The sequence below is a fragment of the Acanthopagrus latus genome, chromosome 14, assembly GCF_904848185.1.
Source record: "Acanthopagrus latus isolate v.2019 chromosome 14, fAcaLat1.1, whole genome shotgun sequence".
In the NCBI taxonomy this organism is placed as follows: Eukaryota; Metazoa; Chordata; class Actinopteri; order Spariformes; family Sparidae; genus Acanthopagrus; species Acanthopagrus latus.
This window is the reverse complement of record NC_051052.1, coordinates 10,318,478-10,339,863: the sequence shown is the minus strand read 5'-3', so window position 1 is coordinate 10,339,863 and position 21,386 is coordinate 10,318,478. Positions and strand designations below refer to the sequence as shown.

General features: G+C 44.5%; 1 protein-coding gene across 4 annotated transcripts in view; it reads right to left on the bottom strand.

Moving 5' to 3' along the window:
• mdfic (MyoD family inhibitor domain containing) overlaps positions 1 to 21,386 on the bottom strand; it is a 150,263-nt gene that overhangs the window by 71,774 nt on the left and 57,103 nt on the right. Inside the window, exon 6 of one of the 4 annotated variants that reach the window (XM_037121371.1) lies at positions 4,573 to 4,825. The exons of the other annotated variants lie outside the window; for them this stretch is intronic. Within the exon in view, the coding sequence (XP_036977266.1) occupies positions 4,590 to 4,825 (236 nt within the window). The 3' untranslated portion in view covers positions 4,573 to 4,589. Of the gene's footprint in view, positions 1 to 4,572; positions 4,826 to 21,386 lie in introns of those variants that run through there. 4 annotated transcript variants of the gene reach the window in all.

The following is a 21,386-nucleotide window of genomic DNA, read 5'->3' as shown; positions in this document are numbered from 1 at the left end:
AAATCGATGCAGAGAGACATGAAAAGCCCCAGATTTTTTACGACTTCAGTCAAAGATTCCTGAAAACGCTTTGTAACGGCAGATAATGGTAATCTGCCTTGTTTGTGACTCCGAACGGCGCAATCGATATGGTAAAAAGGGAAGTGTGGGTGGGCGGGTGGGGGGCTGTGCACCCTGAGAGGAAGTTGATTTGAATGAAAACAATACAGTGCTGTTTTTTCTCACTCTGTGCCGTCTATACTTCCAGATAGATCAGCCATCATTATGTATGCGTGCGCTGCTCTCTCCGTGTTCCTCGGTGCCTCCGTAGGCCACACTGGAGCCAAATCTGAAAAATCCAGCCACTTGAAGATAAATGATCGTGCTCACAAACCTTATCCACTTACATAAACCACACTGAAGTAACCTGCTAATTATTCCTCCGGAGACCTCCGTCGCACACGCAAACACACAAACAACCGAACTCCATCGCTCTAAGTACAGTATGTGACACCTGAGCGATCCATTACAGCTCGTTCCATATTGATTGACAAAGCAGCAACATAAAGTAATTATAATTGATTCCAGATGAGGCTTAGCCTGCCATACACAGATCCTCCTCCTCCTCCTCCTCCTTTTTCTCTCTCTCCATCTCACTTACTGCTCGGAATCTGAATAGGGAGCTCGGGTAATTAGGTCACGCTGTTAAATTTTTAATGATCTCTGAAATCATATTCATGCTCACAGTGTGTCAGGTACACGTACAGCCAGCCTGGAGTGATACATCACCATTCTATGACATGAACAGAAGGCCTTAGCCATTTAATTGTGTGACCTTTTCGACCGAGCACCGGGTGAAGCCATCGGGAGAGGGAGGTATTTAGTGGGAAAATGAGTGATTGGGTATTGGTGAGATGTACAATGCACAAGCTCGTCATAATAAAACAGACTCAGACATTGTGTGTGACTGTGTGTGTGTGTGTGTGTGTGTGTGTGTGTGTGTGTGTGTGTTGCCAACAAGGAATCTGTGCCGAGGCAGTTTGATGGCGGGTTTCCTTCTGCATTTTTATGGAGGCGGCAGCTCAGCCGGGGTCAAGGTTGAGGCCAAAGGGCATAAAGGTCAGGCGCAGAGACAAAAGCTGGCAGCTATCCCATAATTTGTAATGACAGATGATGATCATCTGTCTGATGGAACATGTAGTAAGAAGGCAGGAGGGAAAAAAATCCACTGCACGTCTCCAGAAAGTCGGCAAATTCGAAGAATATTTCTGTTTACTGTAGCACGTCTTCAGTAGTAAATCACTTTGTCTATACAGATGAAAACTGGCTACTGAATAGCTGTGATGTCCTGTTAAGAGTCTTGACCAATCTGACTGAGCTAACATTAGCTATTGTCCCAAAAAATACCCAGGGTGCTCTGCAGTTTTCGGAACCAGATCTTTTCAGGCGTCTTCCTTCCAGAAAGTTCACAACAGAACCGCAGCTCTTTACTTACGGCTGATTTTGTTGTGGTGGTTTTTTATTAAAGCAACAAAAAAGACCGTTGATTGTTGCATCTCACCTCCAGCTCATTAGATATGGGCGCGATGGGTTGGCGCTGACCCAAGCTTCTAAGCCAATACAAGCCAGAGTTTGACGATCCCAACAATCAAACATCTTTGGCCCGATATACACCATCATATTTTTATGATGCAGCTCATCATCAGATGTCTTACCAAACAGAATTATGTAAATGATCTGTCTGAACGTCTGAGCTAATCTGTTGAAATGCCTACTAATGTTAATAAAAGTCATATTTATCTGTTTTCACAAAAGCTGGGTAATTTCAGGGAATACATTGTTTATTGACCGTAAACTGTGATCGATGCACTAATTCAAATGATATCACATCAAACATTTGTCATAATTATCATCTTGAAATGATTCTTCTGCTATCTTCTTTTTTTTAAGGTAGTGAATATTAGGCCAATTCGGGATGATACTGCTGATTAAGTCATAACAATTCATTTTTAAACACTAGCCACTTCTCTTGGTTGATAAATTGATTTGTCATTGTAAGTGCCTAAACATCAGTGTCAGACCATTATACCTTGTCTGAACCGTGAGATATTTCCTCAGCAAATGTAAAAACTGTCATTGGAAGAATCCGGCTTCCACTCGCTGTCCTTGTTGCCATTTTTAGTTTTATTTTTTTGACCTGCTGCTTCATATATTTTGGGAGCTGAGTCCGACTTCAGAGTGCCGGCGGTTCACCTACGCGAATGCTCTCTTGACCGCTTTACCACAGCACTTACACGTAGTCAATGCAATCGCTCTCACTATTCATCGGCGGGTCAAAAGACTGTATTACACTGTATTTTTTATTACAGTATTACAAACCTACATGAGACAACATACTAGGGAAGGACACAGTGAGCAACAGACGGAGTTGAGAGGGAATACCTTGTTCACCTCACACATGTAAAATCCTTCATTAGTGAGTGATTGTCTCATCCCGCGCCATGCGCCTGACAGTAACGTGGGCTTGATCCCCCATAATTACCCCCTTCCCATGGAAATGATTGCATCTTGAGTTTCCAAACTGACAACTCTATTTGGACACAAGTAATCCGCTTCCTTCGCTGCGGCTGATACCTGAGCATAATCTGCCCAGTCAAGCGGCAAAGGAATGGCAGCAACCGCGCCGTGAAACACAAACGATGAGGCTTCTCCCCCTGTTGCACTCTGGTAATTTAGCCCATCCTGGGTTTGTGGGTTTTTTTAGAGGTGTGTTTTTTTTCTCCTTTTTCTTCCCCCCTTTTATTCAACATTGTAGGGGCTTGCATGGCTGGTAGGAAATGAAGATGTAAATGTGGATAGGTTGCCAGCGTTCATAGAGAGTGATGTGATCCGCAGATTAGCTTGCTCCAGTGCAACGCAATCCGGAGATCAGACGAAGCCGCGTTCGTCCACTAAAAAGAGGTGGGTATTGACTGGATCGCGGACTTTCAACTGGAGATAAATTGCACCATAGAACGCTGTTAAACACTATCTCACATTATACTAAACCCCTCTGCCATTCCTCATAAAATCCTGCTGTATATATGTCTACTTTTTAGCAAGTATAAGCATCTTAAAGGGGCAGTTCCCTTGTCAAATAAAAAATATATATATTTTCCTGCTTAGTTCTTCGTGTTTTTGAGATGTCTGCCACGTCTCTAATATAAAGAAAGTAAATGATACTCGGCTTGCGGTGCTCACAGCTCCCAAAAATGTATTTAGAAAAATCTGACAGCGATGTGTTTTTCCAGAAAACGTGAGCAGATTACTCAAGATAATAGTTCCTCCAATAAACTGTTCACATGAAGGACTGTCTTGAGTAGCTAGGTAATGATTTCTGGAAAATGAGTTTTTCAAATGTTTTTTTCTTGCATTTTGAGCACCGTACTATCGGTTCTCAATCTCACACGCTCTTAAAGTTTAAACAAACCCAAGATATGGTATTTAGCACGTTCAAAAGCCGCCACATCAAGTGGGGCATCGGACAGAAGTGTGTGACATTTTTGTTGACTTGAGATATCCCGCGGGAGCTCAAGACTGTATCAGTCACAGCGATACTCTTGTCTATTCATAGCAGTAATTTGACACAAATCACAGCAGATTCTCACACATACAGAGGTGTTAGCGCTTAACCGGTTTGTGAAAATAAATTGTGGATGTGAAAAAGAAGAAGACAAAGACCAGGAGGAGGAAGAAAAAAAAAAGAGAATCAACAGAGCCTAGCAAAGAGCAAATTAATAGGAATGGCACCTTAAAACAGACTTAACAACTTGGTGCTTTCGATTCATTAGCGTGCCCCGCCATTAATACATCATTGTGTGAGAGGCATGAAGGACAGGCAGTGACGGGATTACACCCCCTTCTAATAGCACGTTGCTGAAATTAAAATTCACAGGGAGACGATGCATCAGTTGAAAGTGAACGGAGGCAGTTGCGTGATGGAGTTGAGAAAAAAAGAGCGGAGGATGTCGGGGGCCGGGGGGGAGGAGGAGGAGGGGATAAATAACAGAGGATGAAATGACTCCCATAAATAGAGCCGGAGTCTAGAAGGCCATTAGGCAACGTAGCCAATATGACAAGGCAATGATGCCGGGTAAATACTTGCTATTTATTCATTTAAATATCGTTCAGCTGGCTGAAATAATCATGATGAACAACTGCTGCCATGGCGGAAGATTAAGGGTCCAAATAACATGCAACGATATAAAAAAACAATTTTGTGTAGCTCATTTACAGCGGGAAAATATCATTTGACACGGACACAGCAACTGATTTCATTTTCCAGCCGCGGATTTCCGCTAAATCAGGAGGGACTAACGCGATCAGCCCTTCACAGCCTGTTTATGTATTTATGTATTTATCTATTTACATTACCATGGGAGTTGTGGTGAATGCGTGGTTGTCATGTTTGCAGAATCCCCGTTTCCTAATAAGGCTAAGCTTCTTCTTATGAGCCCGGAGCCACAGAGCTAAGCTCTCCCACTCTGGCTGAATATCTGGAGTCAAAAGGAAAATCAATTGACTAATAAGAGAGAGTGTCACAGTGTCAATATCTGCCTTTATATTGGATGCTACAGCGAGGCATATGTGCATGAAAAAGTACACAGAAGATCAGAAGTTTTAGTGCAATTTGCGAGCCACCGACGCTCATCAGCGCTCAACAAATCACGAGGTGAAAGGTGGCAGGAAACTGATAGGAGATCAGACTCAGTGGATGTTGAGACAGAGACACAATGAGAGCGTCCAGGCCTTTCGACTGTACCCTCAAAGGGATGGGTCCCCAGAACTTCTGGCGCTGAGGCCAGGCCTGGAGAGGAAATAAAAAAAAAAGAAAACACAGAGGAGCCTTTTCCATATGCAGCTGTGACTCTGTCTGACACACACAGACACACACACACACACAGACAGACAGGCAGTGTTCTGGAGAGAGTTGTGCATTGTAACTTTATGATTTGATGTCTCAGGGCAGCTGAGGTCACTACTAAGAATATGTTTATGCAGAGTGCGAGTATCTTTGACTTTTTTCTCTCCTCCCTGTCTCTCTCTCTCTCTCTCTCTCTCTCTCTATCCCCTTCTCTCTGTTTTTAATTATTTACAGTTTTTGAGAGGGGGAAAAAAAGAGAAATAAGTAGTCAAGCTTTTGGACATTCCTGATGCTGTGCTGCACTTTCCCTCTGAAACTTCATGCATATTTAAAGTTAATAAAGCATATTCCTTACCTTTTATCCAGGGCTTTTTAATGCAGGGCATAAAGCGAGAGGGAAAGTATGTGTGTGCGCGTTTGCCTGTGCTTATGTGTGTCCAGTCAGTTATCTGCTCTCCCCGATGAGCCGACTCTCAGAAAGACAAATCAGATCCATGATCAGCATTAGCGCAAATTACGGCCGATTCCTCCAAGGTTTCATAAACTCGGACCTAAACTCTCGGACAGCCACACCACATGACCTTCTAATGCTGACATTTATCTGTCACATGTACAGTCCACTGGAAAGTCATGAACACATGAGGCAGTGGGGTATATTAGCCATGGGGTGGCGCTATGATTAACATCTGGATGGTGTATTTGATGACAGCTATGAGAAGCTATATTAAGCTAGTGGTGGGAAGGTGCAAGTATGCCTTCCAGTGCATTTCTCTGCATGTTTGAAGGGTTAGTACCAGGCAAGACTATAGTGCTATTTATGTTATTTACAGGGACAGTGCATAGGGACAGAGTCTGCGGGTGAGGGTGTTTCTCATCTTCGGTCCCTGGACAGATGCTTCCATAAAAACACCACAATAGCGTGCACGTTTTGGCGCTAAAATAAAATATAAAAAAACATCAAAATCAATGGATGGATTAAGTGATGTGAAAATAATCATAAGTGGCAGCTGTAAACATGTGCATGTCACATATCAGACAGCTCGCTTATTTGTGTTCTTTGCAGATCCTGACCAGCGTGGGCATGTCCAATATCATCAGCCTTCAAGACAGCTGACGGGTGTCAAGAAATTCCAGAGCTGAGCGTCTAAAGATACATTATTATGAGGATGCAGCACAGTCTGTCAGCCAAAGAGCTCTGACTTCTTTTTTTTCTTCATTATTAAAAGTGCAAAAATACATAGGTGTCTTTTCAGTAACCAAGATTAAGGGAAGGAAATATCAGTTGGCATGTCATGATCTGATTTGTTAAACTGTCAAACATCAATATCAGTCTCAAGAATCCACTGTCGGTCCTGCGTTGACGCTCTAGAGGGTTAACGTGTGCATGTCTGAGCGATCCGGTCAAGCCCAGGTGTGTGCGTGCGAGAGGGCGGCGTCTCGGCTTTGAACAAAAGGCTGCCGGATGGAGGATTTGAAGCGAAGTCTTGACTGGGGATCCTCATAAATCACCGGCCTAGCGGCTGGATTCTGACAAGCTTGTATGGCTTTATCTGCTGCTGCTGTTCTGCCTCTTCCTCTGCTGTTTATGCATATCCAGTGGATATCCAACCTCTTCTCTCCCCTCCTCTCTTCGGATGGCCCTCCTCCCTCTTCCTCTCTCTCTATCTCTCTTCCCTCCTCTTTACTACTTCCCCATCGCTTCTGTTGTCTACCTCACTCCCTGTGATTCCCCTCCAGTAGGCCTGGTCTTCTCAAGGCCTGGCCAAGCCCGGAGCCTCCCAAAGACTCTCTTTTCCTCCTCTGCCCGCTTAATTGATTCTGCTGGGGCGAAAGGAAAAAAAAGAAAGAAGAGATATATACCTCATAACTTATTTATGCTGCCCTTTGATATGTGTGATATTTAAGAAGGGTTAATATGTATAGGGTTAATCCTTGAGGGGTGAGATGTGTGAAATTTTCATGAAGTGCTGACCAATGAGACGAGATAAAACGAAATAAAATGAAAGTTGGAAGTTGCAGCGCGGGCCTCTCTCTGTGGGACGTTGCTACGTTCGCATACCAAAGGAACGAATCGGGGAATGAAATCAACTTTTGAGGAATTTATTTTTGCTATAAAATCTTAAATCCAACTTTCCACGGACCACCTGGGAGAGCTTGCATATTTTTCTCCCATTTTTTTATAGCAGAGAATAGATAAGTTAGGCAAAAGGAGTGATGGCGAGGTTTCCACTCGTGGCAATTCCAAAGCCAAAAATTGCATTTCATATACATATGCCATTTACCTTCTGGCGCATGTGTAGGCACTATATGTGTGCAGACGCCCACGCACATGTATGTATAGTCCGTGGGTGCTGACGGAGGGAGGGGAGCCCATGCTCTGAGGCTGGTGCGTCGAGGCTTGTGGGGCTACGGTCCCAGCATATTCATAAATCAGGCCTTTCAGGGAGCTGTCAGAGGCTCCATAATGAGGGTCATTACTCAGGCAGGGTGTCAAAGCTACTATCACAGGGACCCGTCCCTGGAAATCACACTCACTCTGCTCCTTGTTAAATAAACAGTGCAGTATACAAAATGGCAAACAAGCTGAGGGTCAATCTGATGCAGTGCGGGGCCAGGCAGGCCTCCAGAGTAATTTACCCTCGGGGAATACCTCTCGGCTGGGGAGATGGATTATAGAAGGCCCTCGAAAAAGATTAATGGAAGTAAAAAACACAAAAAGAGGAGCGAAGGAAGAGGAATAAAACGAGAGATAGCGAGAGGGAAGGAGGGATGAGGAATTTTGGAGGAGGGCTGACAGACGGATAAAAGCGGTTGCTTCCTCGCACCAATCAGAAAAAAAACTACAACTCAAGTTTGCGCGAAAAAAAACAAAACAGTTCTCAGGGATTGTTTTCCGCTGACACGAGGAAGCAGCATCCACCTCGAGTCCGAGCTCGCGCTGCTGATGCAATGTCCAAGTAATAACAGTATTGGAATCTCTGCTATCAAATATTCATCCTTTTATTGCCTTGCTAATATCTGACACGAGGCTTTATTAATTCAGGGCGGTGGAGGTGGTGTGGCTTGGCAGGTAATGGCAGATCAGAGAGTTGAGATAAAGAAGAGGGACGTCTGGATTGTCTCCCAATCCAACTGCCTCTCCCGCCTTCTCTCAGACCTCGTCTTTATTTTAAGTTAATTATGGTTAATTATTCACATTTTTGCTTCAGATGTCATGTGGCACGTACCTTTTGACTCAGAGTCACCATTGTGCAGTAATTTTACTGGTGTCAAAACACGCTCATCTCAATACACCAGTGAGAGGGCAATAAGCAGTGAATATTTATACCTTTAATCTTGGTTGTAATATACGACATTATATCTCCGTGTGAAAGGGCATGCCTCACTCACACACACACATACACACGCCCACACACACATGCACACACACTCATCAGGGCTATGCAAAATTCAAGCAAGCAATATTTGAACCTCGTTTCATCTAAAATAACAGGAACATTCATTTTGAATTACGATGCATTCATAATGCTCAGTGATTATATTCATTAAAGCATACTATGAGTCCTTTCTAGAGTTCATTGTTGAAGGAAAAAAAGTTCACCCAGAAATGAAAAATCCATTCATCTGCTCAGGCCCAGTGTCGATGGAAAGGTTTTGTAAGTGGGCAAAACATTTCTGGAGCCGCACAGCAAAACAGCGCTGCAGCATTCTCCTGAATGACTGCCCGGCATAATCCAAGTCTCCAGAAGCCCTGACACATCCCGTATCAATTTGAAAAGACCTTATGTACACCGTCAATGCACAGTTGAGCTCGTGCTGGCTAACGCTTTTAGCTTTTCAGCTAAAGAGAAGATTCCACAAAAGGCTTAAATAAAAAATGTCTTGTGTGGCATAATCCAAGTGTCCAGAAGCCTGAAATCCCAAATTGATTTAAAAAGTCATTATTTGAACAATTTTTTAAAAACTTTCTTTAAGATGCGCCACTAAAAGTGTTGGTGTAAATAACATATTTTTATATCAATTTGGAATCTCAGGGCTTCTAGACACTTAGATCGCATCAGACAAGCTGTATTTTTGATGCTTTCAAACTAGTCCCCATCTACTTCAGTTGTTTGGGAGAAAGCTGCCTCGCTCATTTGCTGTGAAACCTCAAAGATGTTTTGTGGACTATAACACTTTTCATCTGCGTGGGGGGCGAGTATATACGGACAGAATTTTCACATTTGGGTAAACCTTTCCTTTAAGGTGTGTATAGGTGAGTATAGAGCGTCATAATGTATTATAAGCCCCAAGAGAATCCATAAGACACTTGAACTTATAATTCCTAATGAGTAGCGCTAGATTGTTTCATCGCTGCTGATGCGGTGCCTAAGAAAGCATTACGTCTGTTTATGAGTGTAGTCGTTATGGCCATTATAAAGTTTCTTTAAAGTGAAATAACTATCAACTACAGTTTCATTAACTGTAAAGAAACCATTTATTAATGCCAGTTATAATAACATGCTGCCAAATGAACCATGAACGACCTCACCTTTACTGAAATTGTTACCAAAGCAACCGTTTACTGACCTGAAAACTTCCTTTGCATTGTCTCTCACTGAAGGAAGATGTAAATTATTGCTAATGTTTAATATTCCAGTCACTTCCTTGTTCTGGGATACAGAAACAGCACAACTGTCACATGCGCTGTGTTCAAGGACAAAACACTGAACACTTCCTGCAGTAGCGCGGATGTGCCCTCTCCTCTGTTCTCCCCGCTAACCAAACAGCTAGGAGTGCTGCTTTTTTTTTTTTTTTTTTCTTTTTTCACCCACTGATTTTCAGCTCACCTACCTGAAGGCAAAAAGATTAATCTTTTACATCTGTGAGTTTTAGACAGGCGCTCATGCTGTGCGAGACACTGCTAAAGCAGCCAGCCCTTACGCAACGCCAATTAATGATTTTGTCATTTCAGTGACGGGAGGGTGGGGGGGCTGCTGTGAGTTTGTCAGAGTACTTTTAAGGCACAACTGCCATTGTAATTTGCGGCCATCTGTTTCTGTGCTGGAGTTGAGAGGGGGAGACGAGAGAGGAGCGAAGACAGTAGCCGTGTGATGATGCGTTTGTGCGACTTAGCTTAGCTGCACGCTGGCTGCCATGTCTTGGGGACATGCAGGGGAACATATGTTGTCTTGGAGCCCCGGGGCTGACATTGAAGATGAGGAAAGACAGTACTTCAAGGCAAATGTTTTCCCTGAAGTGGCGCTGCCACAGCCTATACGGCTCCGAGTATTGACAAGTCTCCCGCGGACCACCAAACGTTGAGATTTACACACAAGCGTAAAGGGGTGACTAACAAAGCGCTACCAGCTGAGATTCCCCAGACTGCAAGCAGAACAGGACAGATGCCTCCCCCCCCGAAAACTGGATCATTTCATCAGATTAGCCTGGAGGAGATGCATAATCACACATGTTACTCTACACGCACCTGCGGCTGCGCTCGTAGCTGTGACTGCACTCTGTGGTGGCACAGCTGAGCTGAGGCCAGGGGATGGTAAAGACGATACATTTCAGCGGCAATAACGTGCTACCATCACAGCGCTCGGTGCTGTGTAATTACTGCGAAGAAAGCCCCGATGCTTTGTTAACAATTCGAGGTAACGCTATGCAGCAAATATGCACTTCCACACGCCTTTCTTTCCCTTTCCTTACAGCTGTAAATGTAGCCCATAATGACTCCATGCTTAAAATAACACTGCCAGCCACATGGCTCATTACGCTTAATAAAACTTAGTGTCCATGTTTCATGCGCGACACTCTGAGTGCACTTAAATCGAACTAATCAAACCGACTACAATGTACTGGAAGAGCATAGACACCAAACTACCTAATCTTATCGCTATAACCTGATGCAATAGGCGGCTAAATGCCAGAGAAAAGTTTCGCCGCAGACTTTTAAAAGCACTGGAGGAATTTATTCAAAGCACTAGTGTTTAAGTTCCATCAAATGCATATCCCATTCCTCTGCGACTCTGACTTAAAACACTTCGAGCTCAAATGTAGGGCCCCGCACCTTGATGGCTGGCTGAGAGCGACACCATAATTGACCCAGCTTAATATCGCTGAGGTGTTTGCATGAGAGCGGAGCGTGGGCCTTCATTAGGGCCTCGCTAGCGGAGGGCCTAAGTGTCTCGCTCCCTTCTCCCTCTCAGCTGCGTTCAGGCCTTATGATGAATGGCTGCAGAGATGGACTGCTGCCGAGGGAGAGTGCCTGACGGGCCCGGGCAAAGCCTTGGATGATGAATAATGACTCTGTAGCCATTTCCCCACAGGAAGCCCCCTCAGACTCCGGCCGGTTCTTCTACAAAGGAAATCCGGTTGACAAGCTCCCCTTAACCAGGGACCGAACCCTATCACGGCTAGGTGTGGCTGGGGATTGCCGAGACAGTGTGAGACATCACCTGCTTGAGACAGGATTCATCATCTCATCAAAGCCTCCGAGTGCGAGTGAAGCAGCGAGAAAAGTCCTTTTCTTTCCGAACGAGGAAGAAGAACTCATCTGTGAGGACTTCTCAAAAGTGGTGGGCGGAAAAAGAAAAAAAAAAGAAGAAGAAGAGGCAGGGGAAGAAAGAGACAAAGAGGGAGAAAGGATGAAAATCAAAGAGCACGTTTGCAAATTAACTTTGACTGCTCAACAAGGAGCGCGTGTTGACAGGGGAGAGAGATGATCTGATTTACTGACACAGGCAACGGAGAGAAAAGAGAGCAAGCGGAGAGGAGGCACGCGAGACAAAACAAATTCAATCATCTTTTCCATCAAGAAGAAAAACCTTAGCCTTTCCTCCACAAAAGACCCCCCCGGCTTAAATCAATTGCAAACAAACCTGATTCTGCGACGAGACACAGGGGGAATAAACAGTAGCTTTCAATTTAATTCAGCCCCGCGCCCTGGGAGAGGAAAACTTTCATCCATCACTTTCATGTGCCTCGCAAGGCAGCCGTAACTCCGAGTGCGTGGTGGAATTGGTGACAGTGAGGAACGGTAAATATGTCTCAACAAGCAGCTCCGCTGACAGAGCCGGCGTGTTTACAGCGGTATACACTTGACAGACATCGGCGCTGAATGGCAATACATACGCATTATGATCAAGCCTGCTCTCTGCCTCTTTGTCAAGGTAGAGTGGGGAGGTGCCCTGCAGGAGGTTAAGGATTTACATCAACCCTCTTTAAAGTCTTTCACATCTGAGAGGCATACGTGCACCATCTTTACTGTCACTGTGGGTAAAGTTGGCACGGTGGAGCGTGTTTACTGCAGATGTTTACAGGCGCTTCAGGGCGTACGCTGGAGAAAAAAAGCCTGTAGCGGCAGCTAAGTGCTTCTGTGATGCGTGATTTGTGTATCTAAGATAAATGTGTATCTACCGCAGCTCCTGCTGTTGGAATTTTAACACTTCATGGCTTGTACACTACAAAGTTTAACAATTCATTTTTTGGCCTTTCGGAGAAGTTTTGGCTTCTTTACAAACTTTTTAGCCTTGACTTTTAAAAGGGCATGATGTAGTTTAGGGGAAGAATTTCACGCTTTGTTTATTTGATTTATTCATTTTTATATTAATGAGGTAAAAATAAACTCAGAAATAATTATTTCTTCCATAACTGAATAAACACACCGTTCTCAGAGGAAAATACGGTGCCTAGAACACTGTGTGAAGCTAGAAATGTGGCAGGGTCCGCCACATATTAACAGCAGGAAAACTGTGTGGTCCTTTAAGGTCAGTTTGTTTATTCAATTTATTTGTGGCTGGAAATAAAAAAAGTGTTTGTTTATTTAGTTTGTTTTGGCATTTAAAACTCAGTCAGTACAAAATTGTTTTCCAAAAAGCTACGTAGGGCACCTACTTTGTCTTGCCCTTCCCTGTGTAAGTATTGTTAATCGCCACTTAAACCAAAACTTAACAAAAAGCGAGATGTTCTGACTTCACTTCGGCTCCCTGCGCCCGACTTTCTGCTCGTGGGTAGCGGCTCAGACTCGAGGCGGCTCTGCAGCCCCTCATCCAGGATCCTGTCTCCACGCATTGTGTCTGAATGAGTAGGTGGTCCAACGCAGTACCTGCATCTGCCCACCCTGCCTAGCTGAGAGCCATGTCATTAATCTGCCCTGACTGATGATGAGCATTAGCATACAGCAAAAACGTACGTGAAAGTGCTGTATGCCTGTGTGTGTGTGTGTGTGTGTGTGTGTGTGAGAAAGGCAAAAGCGAGTGTTTTTAAATGGGCTACCGGTGTTAAAGCGTATGCGAGCTTCAACACGCGTGCGAGCATTTGTGTCTGCATGTGCAACTTCCACCCTCACCGCCACCCTTCACAACTCGGACCGAGCACTTCCTGTCATTAAGACACACTCAGCCTTCCTTCCTTCAAAAATATTCTCAGCAGTTTTTTGTCAATCCAGTAATAATTCAATTTAGCAGGACCGGCCGGGTTGGGACTGCCATTAGTTTGGAGGAGGTGATTTAAGATTGATGACTTGTGTCCCCCGGGAGTCGATTCCTCATCTTTTGGGAAGGGAGGCGGGGGCGAGAGTGTGTGTGTGTGTGTGGGGGGGGGCCACCGGTGGCCGGGGCTCTCCGGCTGCACCAAGCGTGGGAGTCGTCGAGCGAATTAAGGTTCCGAATTGATTTCCTCCAAATTTGAGCTGACTAATGTGACAAGTGGCAGCTGTGAGCGCCTCACCGCCGCGGCCTCGGCTGTCTCCTCCGGGCTCCTCACTGTGACACCGTGCCGATGCAGGAAACGGAGGGAGAGAGCTGCACCGCTGCTCGTGCTCACAGGTACACACACACACACACACACACACACACACACACACACACACACACACAGCAGCAGGTTCACATGGCCACATCTCAGGATGGAGACAGACAAAGACGTGCAGAGGCGCGGCGGAAAATGCGCACACACAGCCGAGTGCGTACACATTTACACACACACTCCACCTTGTGACACAGTGTTGTGCGGAGCTGCTCACCCATCAAACTCAAGTCAGTGACACAAATTACAGCCGAGGACTGGATGAGGAGAGCGTTGCTTGGCCCTGACACAGACACACGCGGATGCACCCACGCGGCTGCAACACACGCACGCACATGTGCGCGCGCGCACACACACACACAGCTACAGCACTGACAAGGAACAGGTCAACATGATGACACTGGTGAATAATTCAAGAGAAAACTGAGAGTGAAAGAGAGAGCGTAGTGAACAGAAAGAATTGAGAGAGATGGTTGATATATACAGTAAATAAAGAAAGAGTGGAGGAGAGGCATCGCCGTGAATGCATACTGTACATACTGTATCCCTTTTTATAAATCATACACCTTGTCACAGACCTGTATACCATCACGAGGATGTTTTATTCAGACAGTGCTACAGAGGGTAAAGACCCATTAATCCATGACTGTAGTTATTTTCCCCCTGTATTAGGACACCTTTGTATTACAAATGTGCTTTCTTCAAAAAGCAGGGAGAAATTCACTGAGGGGCACGTTTTCTCCCCTCCGTAACACACTAACGGGCAGCTGGTGTATTTGTTTTTAGCAGCTCTGAAAGTCTGTCTGTGCCCGTGTGACAGGTTATAGGCGGCTTGGAGGCACGGTAAGCAAACAGTGTGTCTCTCCCCCCCGCCCCCTTTTTTTTTTTAAAGAAACAAAAAAATGTGCAGCCCTCCACGAGTCAACGTTGGAATTGGTTTCACGCATGAACGCAGCCTTTAAGACAAAAGCACCTCAGGAGATAATTACAGTGTCAAGCATACCCTGCCAAGTGCCTGACGATTGCCCAATATTTAGCTTTAATTAAATCAAAGCAGAAATGTAATTTCTCCTGAGTGAACTACACACAGAGTGGATTCCCAGAAACACACAACATGGCTGACTAATGCATTTCCTTTGTCCCTGTCACATCGCCTAACGCGTGTTATGGCTCCGAACCCTCCGCGTCCAGGAGGTAACTCGCGCCTTCAGCAAAAGGCTTTCCCAGCCCACGACACTCCTCCGCTGGTGTGTTTACATGTGTGGAAAACAGCCGCAAATTAGCCGTAAACAATTGGAAATTGTGTCCGGGAGCGTTTTCAGCGCCGTTCTCGAGGGGAGCGGTGACGAGAGGCTGTGCGCTGAGCTGTGTGTTTATTTCCAAGCGAAGTAATTTGCTTTGCTCAAAGACTTAAAGCTCCTAACACCTGCTTTGTAAAGTGTTCTTTAACATATCTGACTAATCATTCCTTTAACCTCCTTTACAGGAGTTTGCTTTGTCAATTGTGAAGCCAGTACAAAGTGCCTACATGCTGAGGCCGGAACAGTTAGCTGCAACAGTTTTTGTGTCCGTCAACATCTGAATGTGAATGTGAATGTGAATATATGATATATATATATATATATAGATATATATATATATATATATATAGATATATATATGTACACACACTAGATGAAGTGAGAGGTGAGTGTTGACGTCAGTCTTAATGATCGATGTCAGTGATAAAGTTGCCACTATGTTGCGCAAGCAAGAAGCTTAGACCTCGAGATCTTTTTTTTTTTTCTATATTAATGTGTGCAAGCAAGTGTATGTGTTTCTCCCACCCACCACCCCACTCAAGACCAGGGAATTAAAAACAGCTTCTGTCTGTTTGGACTGCAGTACGGAGCCCGTGGATGGCAAAAGGTCAACACGAAATTAATATGGGCATTAATATTCCTAATGCAAACTCACACAGTGCTCTGTGTGTCAAAGTTTTGAGTGAGGTCTGCACAAAGTTTAATAAGACCCCTCTGTGTGTGATCTGCGCTCAGCACCTGGCACCAGCAAAGTTCAATACACAAGCGTGAGCGAATGCGCACGCATGCACGGCAGACAAACACCGGCGCACACATACATGCACATTGTGAAATTGTGGAGTGAACGTGGATGTTATGAATGTCTTTGAAGCTACTGATCAGCACAGAGTGCGGCGGTGCAGAGGGGGCTGCGGGGTCTAATTGATTGTAAAACAGCTTAAAAAGTGCTTGAAGTGCAAAAAGAGGCTGCAGGGTTGTGTCGAGTGCTAAGGGATGTAATTACTGTTATGATGTGAGGAGGGATTTGACTCTACAAATTCCTTTAAACTGTCGAACCCTGTATGTAAACACCGGAGTGCTGCCACTGAAAAATACCAAAAGCAGAGTTGAATGGAGGGGAAAATGCTACTGTGTGAGATGATGTGGTTGTATGTTCAGTGTATGAGCTATATACCGGCAGGATGGCATTAAAGGGGCACTATGTCGTCTTTCCAGGTGAAATCCAATCTCAGAATTTTAATATTTAAAATATTAATGATGGAATAAAACAAACATTTTTTCCATAACTGAATAAACAAGCTGTTCTCAGAGAAAAACAGGGTTCACTTACAACACTGTTTGAAGCTGGAAAGGTGGCAGGGTCCGCCAAATATAAACAAAGTTAAACAGTGTGAAGTTGTGTTGTTTATTTAGTTTGTTCAGATCAATCGATTCCCCCCCCCCCCAAAAAAATGCATAGGGTACCTTTAAATCCTAAGTGACAGTCATATAAGAATTAAAAAAAGGCAGCACTTTAGCGTAAAAATATATTTTAGTGTGTGTTTTTGGCTGAAAAGAAAGCCATTTCAGCTACAGGATGCTTGTGTATTCCCATCTATTGGTCTCTACCTGGAGCTATTTATGTGGGCTCTTGTTTAGAGATGCATGGCCTCATGTGTGCCTAATTAATCCTGCCGACAATTAGATATTGTTTCAGCTGCAGCTGAGTGCAATTAGCACGTGGCGGCCCGCATATGCCAGCGACGGCGCGGATTAGGCAGAGATGTGGGCGCTTGTTAAAATCTCTTACCTAAGGCCACTTGTGCAGAACTCCTCCTAATGATCCTCTAAATGTTGTTGATGGAGAAATAATCCATTTTCCTGTTGTTAAGCAGTGCGCCTTCGGAGTTTGGAAACCTGGTTAACTCAATAATAAGCCACTTCATTAGCATTCCCTGATTACCTGGTGCACTTGTCTGTTGCATAAAAAAAAAAAAAAACAGGCAGGTTTTTGGGAAGAGATGGATATCAAACAGCTTCGAGATTAATGAAGATCATTACTGTCGGCGCGGCCGGGATTAACGTCTTCTCCCAGTGTCCCCGCAACACCACAAGACCACCTCGGAAGTTGAGCGTGCAAGTTTAGTCTCAAGCGTGATCAGACACAGCGAGGCACTGACTCTCATGATATTCTGCTGGCAAAAAAAACATCCCATTATTTTCTCCTCGCCGAGAGGCTTCCACCATCGTCCTGTGACATGTGTTAGAGGCCCCATTTGTGAGGCCTCAAGAAGAAATACGGTGAAAAAAGTAAAGCAAGAGAGGAGCAAAACAGAAAAGAGCTAAGCAGCGAAGCCTCACACCCCGATCAGGCTCGGCTGGACGGTGTTTTTTTTTTTTTTTTTTTTTTTGCCAAAGCAGTTGCCTGGGTGACGCTTCACAGACCGCGCTGACCTTCCACAATTTCCAACCGTCAATCTAAATGGGAGCCCCTTATCTCATCTTCTTCCCCCGCTCACACCCCCTTCTTTGTAGATGTGCACATCTTTTTATTCTAAATCCAGTCATTATTGTTCCTCTCCACTGGCCAGCAGGAAAAGCCCTGCTGAAGTTGGAGAGTTAATTGAGCATGTCTCTCTCACTGCCGGCTCTGAGGGCTGTAGCGACTGGCTCTACTGTCTGGCTGCTTGGGCTTGCTGGCTAGCCTCTTTCTGCTCGACGTATTTGCCTAGATTGCCAATGCAGGGGCCTGGCCGAGGATGTCTTGTCCACCGGACTTCACTTGAGCATTCATGTCTCGGCTGCGGCAGCATCCGCTCATTACAGAGAGAGAAGTGTCAGAACCGGAGAAACCAGACGGCTAAGACTCCTCTAATGTAATCTGGACATAGAACTTTTTCCTCCTTAATGATATGATAGCCTGACTTTATCTGAACTGGTGCCCTGTCAGGCCTAACAGCTCGAAGTTACAGGACCACGGAGCTCCCTGGAAGACAGAACTTAGCCAACACTGCTTTGCTATGCAAGTCTTTTGTGCTTTTATGGTGTAGAAATTCACATAATCTAAGCGCGGACCAGGTGCAGTGTTACCGTGGCAACAATTAAGCACATGTACCGAACAGTCTGATATATCTCGGTTAAGATTTAAAGCCTAATCTGAAATGTTTTTGCCTCCTTGGGGGAACTAAAGGTGAAGCCAGTTATCTGCCATTATTTGGTTTAAAACATTCCCAGCAGTATCCAACATCTCTGCCTATTTGATTCACTTTGAGCATGTCTCTCTCCTGGATGCATTCATCCTCCCTAAACTCCTGAGTTGGAGTGGTTCGCCTCAGGCAGAGGAAGCAATAATGTGAACCCTGGAGAGCTATTCAGAGTGAAGAGGAGAGTGGAGAGGAGCCTCCTCCACTGTTCTCCTCCAGCGGGCCGTTTGGGAGGCTAAACGGCGCCGATATCCCTTATTAAACCATCTGGCTGATGCTAATTAGATTATCAGAGATAAAGAGAAGGAGTTTTCTTTGTACATTTTAATGAGATAATGTGTCAGGCAATTGCGGGGAGAAGCGTTATTTTCCGAGTGCAAAGACTTTTCAGGTGAAAGTGTACAAGAATGAACAGATGCAGGGGTGTGATTAATAGTGCTTATCTGGAAACATCTTGCCTACATAAGAGGAAAAAGAAGATGAGGAGAGTAAAAGTCTGGGTCTTTCAGTGGCTTCCTGACTGCGCGAGTGTTTAAAAAAAAAAAAAAAGCACCTCCCTCGGCTTCAAAGAAAATTGGGAAAAACTTCGGCTCAAACGATATCCTTATCGGTGGTTATTTTGTGGCATCTGACCAAAAAAAAAAAACAATCCGAGCGTATCAGATAAACCCTCCGCGGTGCATTTCTGATTCGAAGCGCTCGTGCGGCTATCCAGGCACTTCCAGGCTAAAGATAGTCTTGGAAAGCTCTCGCCCCTAATGAGAGCGAGGAGGGGGGACTATTGATCAGGCTTGTCACCAGAGAAGAACATAAAAGTACACATTCAATAAGGGACTTCATATCGCGTCCGGCTAGTGTAAAGGTTAAGTGCTGGAGAATATCGCCAGGATCAATAATTGTCTGCAACTTCACGTATGGTCCACCATCACTGCCTACTCCTGCCGCTGCTCCACGCTGACTCAAGTCACATATGAAATGCCACAGGAGGCTTATGGGACTTTGTAGCTTCTGTTTGACAAACCTATTTAAAACAAACACAAATTTGACACGCCGCCGCTCCCTTACTGTATACGCTACTGCAGAATGAAGACAACGGCCTGCGCGACACGTCAACACAGTGTAACAGACGAAATTGGAGCTTATTATGATTTAATAGCCTACGTACATAAGCGCCGCATTTCTCCTCTTACAATAAATAAACTCAATTTCCCTATGGTAATGGAAAGAGAGAGGCTCCTTAAGCAAGACAAATGGAGGGTTTGCAGCACCGAGTAACAACATTAGCTGGCTAATTAAACAACAATGGAGGATGCCGCCGACTCGCCTTAATTATGCAACGCGGTTTAATGAAAAAGGTTAACTGCACAGAAGAAATAGAACCTCGGAGTCTATGCCGGCCCGAGGATGGCTCCCGACAAACAATCCCCACTATTTGTCTCCCTCTTATCGAGGCGAAGTGATATGTGTTTCTGCAACTGCATTGTCTTCCTCCTAATGGCAACTCTATCCACTTCACAGATGAATGCACGATGAAATGGAGAGAGCAGCGGTATTATGTGGCCCGCAGTATTGCTGGTGTGACTCCGGTGTTCACGGAGGCACAGCCGACTGTCAGTCTGAAAGAGGAGACGGGACAAATGCACATACAGAAGTTACTTACAGCATTGCTCAGCCATCAAGATCAGTGTTCAATGAGTGCGTCGTTGCCTCCTGTGTTCCTGCAGTAGATACTGTATGTATTGTGTGTTTTAAAGGACCCATATTGTAGAAAGTAGATTACCATGTCTTTTTTTTATTTTAAAGTCAAGATAAAATCGACAAACAAATGCACACAGCCCATAATCAGAAATGATGCCTTTAAAGGTGCCATATGTAGAAAATGGCCACCTGTCAAATTCATAGCTGTACCTGCTGATAGCTAATTAGCTCAGTTAGCGGCGAACGTAGCAGTCTCTGCCCGGACAGGGAGCTCTGAGCACGTGCAGAGCGGTGCTGTATTATGTGTTATTTTTTCAAATACAGGTAATTATACAAACTCACTTTTCCACAACAGAATAAACAACACTGTTTAAAGATAGAAAGGTGGCAGGGTCCGACAAATATAAACAAAGGAAAACAGGATGTAATTGTGTTGCCCTTTCAAGTCAGTTTGTTTATTCAGTCATGAAAACAAGAGTTTGTTTATTTATTTAGTTTTGACATGAAAAAAATCAGTAAATTAATATTTTTGTCTTCTGTTTACAATTCATTCCCCAAAACTACATAGTGCACCTTTAAATGAGCTGACAGGCCTATATTAGGGTTGTCACAATTACATAGTTTGAGTCCTCAGCCATGCCCCAACATGGCCTTGGTTGCGAACACACAGGGCTGGCGGAGCCGATGTGGAAACACAGTGGGCGGCCTCTACTCAGGCCTGTGAAAGGTGACCAATCACAGCATACTGGGTTTTTCCAAAAGAGCAGCCTTAAAGAGACAGACACTGGCACAGAGCGTTAAGAGGGTGAATAGAGGTGCTGCAGCAATAGACACAGGAGCAAAATACAGTGTGTTATTTAACTTAAAAGCATGTAAACATTTTCTATTGTACATTCTAAATAAAAGAATAAACCTGAATATCTGTACAGGAGCTTTTAATGGCTTTCTAGGACTGTAACAGACTGGCTGGAAAAGTAAATTAAAAAAAAAAAAAAAAGGAAAACTTCCAAAGCTGCAGCCTATTAGTCGTCTCAACCAGTCTCACGTAAACAGAATGATTTCAATATGACTTCAAATGTCATTTCCATCTGATGTGATGTGTCTCGCTTTGCAGTAATGGGATGTGAAGGGCATGGTTTGTTCTAAGGAGAGGCCTCTCCTGCTTCCTCTCCAAATGCAATTAATTGTGGCTCCATGCTGTGAGGTGTTCATGGCTATTCCATGCGGACTCATCCTCTTGCAGACACTTAAATATTCTATTAATTGATAATGTAAATACCCGTTGGGCATTGCCACAAAGCCATGCTGGAGACTCCTGCATGTGGCGGTTTATAAGTGACAAAAACACTGTTAGACCCCTAAAAAAGAAAACACCTGGGTTGCTGCTCTTTCCTGAACCACATGACCTCTAGAAATGTGGGTGTTAACTTTTTTCTTTTTTTGGATTACAAGAAGACTGTTTTCTGCATTGCGGGCCATGTGCCCATTAGACATGCTTGTGAATGTGTTTTTATTGGGATAGAGGTTGCACTT